This window comes from Rhineura floridana, chromosome 6 (assembly GCF_030035675.1).
Source record: "Rhineura floridana isolate rRhiFlo1 chromosome 6, rRhiFlo1.hap2, whole genome shotgun sequence".
NCBI classification, from domain to species: domain Eukaryota; kingdom Metazoa; phylum Chordata; class Lepidosauria; order Squamata; family Rhineuridae; genus Rhineura; species Rhineura floridana.
The window spans coordinates 86011686-86017441 of record NC_084485.1 but is presented as its reverse complement, the minus strand read 5'-3'; the positions used below and the strand labels follow the sequence as shown (position 1 = coordinate 86017441).

Genomic DNA, 5756 nt, shown 5'->3' with positions numbered 1-5756 from the left:
CTCTTGACTTTGTACAGTAGGCTGTATTCTACCCAGGCAAAGGCTTCTGCACACACCACACAGACCATGTAGGCAAGCAGGAGGCATTATTGCAGTTCAAGGCACACTTCAGCGAGGCAAAAGCACTTAAAGAGAAGTGGAGCAGGGCCAGTGAAGGAGGTGGTCGGGAGAAGTGGTGTGTCCTGGTGAAGGGATATGGTCTAGGGAATCCCAAGGGCCAGAGAGAGAGGCCTGGAGGGTCACATTTGGGCCCCAGACCTGAAGGCCCCCTGCCCTTTAGACCTTCTTCCTGAATGATTAGGAAATAGCCAAAGACTATTCTGGAAGGGGGCTTACTTTCTCCCCACCCTTGCTAGGGGGCAATGCCATAAAGCTGTCTGGGTGAGGAGAAACTGCTGTATGGGTTAGACAATGTCACAGAACTAAGTTTTGGACTCTGAAAACCTAACATTTTAGGTTTTCCCTCTTCCCTTTTCAGATTATCAGAGGATTGGGTTAGTACGCATTTACAGGGGGAAAACTGTGTGATAGCTTCTGTTTGCCAATAACATCATGTGAACCATGTGAATTAAAAGGGGATGTGAGTAGCACCAGACACACAGTAAAACCCTGTGTAGATGAGCCCTGATAATCTGAAAAGAGAAGGAAAAAAGTCTTCAGTCCTTATCTCTAGGGCTTGCAGATGCTTTGCTCTGATGCTTGTAGATGGGTGTGTCAATCATTCCCCTCTCCACACACACTCCCTCCTCCTCCCTTCTTTCATTTCATTTCCTGTGGGCTGAAGAGAAACTTCCGCTGCTCTCTCCTGTTCTGCAAGCCTTTTTTATGTTGCTGCAAATGGTGCCTTTATTTTCTCCCCCCCCAACTTGTGTGCAAAAGCATAATACTGCTCAAACAAAGATTTGTATTTCAGCTGTATTGTACCAGTGAAAATAAAAATAATCACACTTCTGGGTTGTTTTTTTAAAGAATGAAACTTACTGGTAGAACAAACTGAGCATGCTTGGTTGCCAGGTAACCAGAGGGACTGGAAATGTTAAATTAGAGGGTGTGGTCTTTAGGAAACTGCATGATTGATGCTTCCCCTCAAGTGTGACTACAAAACACTGTGTTTGCACCTGGTATTGAGCCCTTACTGTGAACTATGCAAACAGAAAACGGAGGCAAAAACAGTGTCTTTAGCATGAAGTTATGCTTCCATGTGGATAAACCCTATGTGTTGGAGTGGTTTAAGCAGTGCCTCGTCATATGCTCAACCTGTATATTTGCAAATAAACACAAAGCCAATAAGCGTCCAGCTATATTTATATTTATTAGGCACATTTTTGCACTCAAGTGCCTCAAAGTGACTTACACAGTAAAAATAAAATAACAAAAATATTAAAATCAGCTAAAAAAGAGCAATACACAAAAACTAAAATACACATCTGACAATATATTTAAAAGGGACAAGTCCTACCCACCCCACTTAAAGGATGGACTAAACCTGGGTAAGTTTGCAGCCCCAAAACCTCTCGCTGCTTGGAGAATTGGACTGTGCATAGCAATCGTGTTCAATATATGAAGGCAGTTTTAGTATACAAATTTATTAGAAATGTAATTTGAGAACTTATTACGCAATGCTTACATACATTGGAAGCTTCTCATAAAACAGGAAATTTAACCTAGCAGTGCTGTGATAATTTTACCACCCCAGCTCTTCTCCCCTTACACCTCAATATAGCCTTGCTCATGATTTTTCATCCTGCTGCTGCCCCTGCCTCCTTCTACACACTCTCTCTCTCTCTCTCTCTCTCTCTCTCTCTCACACACACACACACACACACATTGCTGCAGCATTCCCTTTAAAGAGTCAGTGGCCTTTTCGACCAGAAAAAGGTGTGGGAGGATGCACAATTGTTATACTACTGTGCACTGTCTCTCTCTGATGAGAAAAGGAGCACGATGCTTCAGTGCTGTCTCTTTTGGCTGTAAAAAGCCGAGGTAGGTACAGGAGACAGAAGAGCAAACTGCTGTAGGTTTCAAGATGCAGAGGGAGAATGTGGGTTACTGGTGACAAAAGGCTAAAGTAAGTATTTTCTTTATTTGCTATATTTATATAGGCCACTCAAAAACATTCTCTGGGCAGCTCACAAAATAATAGCAAAACAACAACAGAAATAATAAAATGCAATATTAAAATGCAGTAACATAAAACAATAAAATGCAGTGTAGTTTTTCTTCTTTTTTCAGCAGTTGAAGAGACAAAGCCAGCTGGCACCAGATTATCTATCCGTCATAAATTACAGAGCAGACATTGCGGGTTGGATCCCACATAGCACTATGTGAACGTTCCCTCAGTGCAAGGATTTCTGCTTTTACAATGGGACATTTCTCTCCCTCTCCTCCTCTTGCATGCCCCCTAAATCTGTTCTAGTGGTTCCCTCAACACTCTGGATTTGGGGAGGCTTTGAGGTGTGCACAGAGGGAGGAGAGGGGAGAAAATCCCATTGCACAAGCAGAAATCCTTGTGCTGTCTAGATGCATTAGTTGAATACTGCCCTGTGAATGAACCCTGATTTTAAGATCACAAATTAGGATCGAACTACAGGTTGCATTACCTATGTTTCTGTTCCTTTATGTGCAAAGGCTTTAAATACCTGCAACTGGTATTCAGAAACATACTGTCCCCAACAGTGGAGATAGAACATAGCCATCATGGTTAGTAGCCATGATTTGTTTTATGCGCACAATGGAAATGACCAGACTGTTAGGGCAGTGAGTTCTTGGGGTCCTGGCAAATGCCCAAGCTTGCTATCCTCTGGGGCTGACCATGATACAAATGGGGTTTCAGTGTTGTTATCCAAACTGAATCTTTGTGAATTTGCACAGATAGAATGTCTGAATGAATGAATGTGTTTATTACATGCCTTTCTGCCTTTTCTTGTTTTTCAGAAATTCAGAGCAGCTACCATCTTGTGAGTACCATGTATGTTCAGTGAAATCCAGGGCCCCATTTGAGACACCAACATGTTCAGCGAAAAGAATAGCACTCCTTTGTCCCAGAAACCAATCAAGAAAAAGACAAGGCCTCAGGGACTGCCTTCCCCAGCTCTTTGCTGTGCCTGTGGGCTGTGCATCATGCTTGCAGGTATTAACATCACCCTGGTGGGAGCATTTGCTTTTGGGACATTCTTGCCTGTCAACAACCCTCCCATTGTCATTGGTCCCATCCTTTTGGTTGTGGCATTCACTTTCTTTGGGGCATGTTGTATCTGCAGCCGACGGCCACCTGCTCATGGCACAAGAAAATCCAAACCGGGGGCCAACATTAGGCTCATCAAACCTGGGAGTACAGCCTTTGAAATTGAAACCAGTGAGCATACAGTGCAAGACACAACTGCTGTGCAACTGAGCCCAACCAACTCTCCAATGTCCTCCAAAAAGTCTACCCCTATTCATGAGAATTCGAAGACTTGCAAACTTTTCACAATGGATAGCAACGGGCCAGCAGCAAAATACATAGCAGGTGGGGAATCAATACAACTGAATTTGCCCAGAGACATGGCCATGTCATAAACTAAACCGGAGAATATTTATGAGTAGCTGGGCAGCAGGCACTTCAACATGTGACCAGATGGTTAGATGAGCTTGCAGCACACCAAGCATCTGGAATCCAATTTAGTGCTGGCTTGCACATGCATTAGAATATGTTGAGAAATTTAAGGGGAAGGCATAATGAAGTGGCAATTGTTTAGATATCAGCAGACAGCTGTAGTGCGAAATGCCAAGCACTTGTATGGAAGGACTGAATTTTGAGCAATGAAATTAAAGTGAAAGATGGCACTAACGAATCAACAGCGTGCAGCTACTGAAAACAGCATATCCCCTGGATGTCATTCATTATTTTAATGGGTTTGTGAACGATAATACGGCGATCAGAGTCTGATCATACAAGAACAGTGGGAAATTTGCAGATTCTGTTTTGTAGAAAGAATGGCAGATCGTAATGAACAATGGTAACACGGGAAAGAGAATTGGCATTCAGATTTTATGAGGTTGATTTGTTTTATTTTGAGGCCAAATGAAGCAGTTCTTCAATGCAATTTAAAATCTATCTTGCCTGTTACAATTTACCCTACCCTCACCTTTTCTTCATTTTCACTGGTTGCTGCAAACATCACTGGAAGTTACACACATTAAATGTTGCCTTGTCTAACTTTCCTCTACCTTCTGGTTTTCAGATTCAGGTGTCAGTTGTGTAGCTGACAGCATGCTTGGCTGTGTTGGCACGTGTATCACAGGATCCTACACAGAGTGTGCAGAGTAGCAATGTGCAGCATTGCAATTGTTACAGAGAAAATGTGAGAAGACATTATGGATGGACTTTACATAACAGGATGTGGGGCAAAACAATATTGTACAACTAGGTTGGGATCAGTAGGCTAGTCTCTGAACATCCATCCATTTGGAAGGAAAATGTCTTGACTGTGATTTGACCTCTGAAACATGGATACACATAATATGGAGACATGTGCAGATATATATTGTGATGAACAGTAGTGCACATAATGGAAATTTTGATCTCTCTGCATCTTAACAAGAGCCTTTCATTTGGGGGAAAGAATCACTCAAAGCCCTTCTTGCACAATCAGTTGTGTAGTTCAGGCATTGTTCATGAATGAAAAGAATGAACATGTTCTCCGCTACTCATATCAAACCACCAGACATCTAACTGATTTCAGGGTGAGATGGTCTTTTCTTGAGGTCATTAGAATTTACAATGGTCAGAGAAGACAGGTGGGAAAGGTTCCTCACCCATCACTTCAGATTAAATGTGTTGTGTGTTGCTTGTCCAGTCAAAGGCTTCAGTCTAACTTGGAAATATTCATTTTTTACTTCCAGATATTGTTTGTGCCGCAAAAGTAGAGTGCCATAATTAGATAAGACTTTCACACTTTCCTTGGGAGCATCTTTTTACTGTAATAAGATGAGGGATAGAGATTAGGCTACAGTAGGGATGTTCATGGCGTTCTTTCCATCTGAATTTCTTACCAAATTTGGTGTTCCAAACTTGTTGGAGTGGTGCTGATGCATTTGTGATTCTTCCAGTTTTGATTTCTGGCCTTCCTTAGACTATTGCACATGCACAACTTGCTGTTTTTTCCCTTTGTTTGCACCCTTTTTCTCCTTGCATGTCATCCGTATACAGGAAAATGTGTGCACACTGAGTAAAATACCATGTCAAAAATGATTACAACATGGGGCAATGCCTTACTTCTCTATGGTTTGAAGAGGTGTTGTGTGGGAAGGGAATGGCATGCAATGTGAAGGGAAACTCAGGGGGAAGTGTAAATCACTTGGTGACAATGGGGGTGAAAGCAGGAGCAGCTGGTGATGACAGATGGTGCCATGGATTTGGCCTCCTGGCACCATTGTTACAGCCTAGCTTCCAGGCAGCAGTATCATCCTTGGGATGGGGCAAGGCATGGTGCTGCCGAGGTCAGGTGCTGCAGGTGCTGCAGATGCTGTGGGGAGCTCAGCGCAGGCACAGGGGCAGGAATGTTAGATTGACTCTGCCACTGTGCCCACACCAAACTCACAGCTGCTTTGTTCCTCCTCCTTTCGGTAACTGGCAGTGATTCACAGTATTAGAAGCCAGATCAGCAAGGCAGTCCCATCAGCTGCTACTCCTGCCATGAATTAGGCTGGTGAAGGGGTGGGGCAGGGCACCCATGAAGTTGAGGCAGGCCCAGCAGCAGGAGTACCAGATTGGC

At 43.3% G+C, this 5756-nt stretch overlaps 1 protein-coding gene across 1 annotated transcript; it reads left to right on the top strand.

The window, feature by feature from the left end:
• Positions 1 to 3009: 3009 nt before the first annotated feature.
• Positions 3010 to 4309, top strand: TMEM275 (transmembrane protein 275). Its single transcript, XM_061630628.1, has 2 exons — positions 3010 to 3508; positions 4224 to 4309. The coding sequence occupies exons 1-2, from the start codon at positions 3010 to 3012 to the stop codon at positions 4307 to 4309; spliced, it is 585 nt and encodes a 194-aa protein (XP_061486612.1).
• The last annotated feature ends 1447 nt before the right edge of the window (positions 4310 to 5756 follow it).

Coding starts and splice junctions, on each gene's coding strand:
- TMEM275 (XM_061630628.1), top strand. CDS start 3,010: ATGTTCAGCGAAAAGAATAGCACTCCTTTGTCCCAGAAACCAATCAAG. Junction 3,509..4,223: donor AGCAGCAAAATACATAGCAG/GTGGGGAATCAA, acceptor TCTGGTTTTCAG/ATTCAGGTGTCAGTTGTGTA.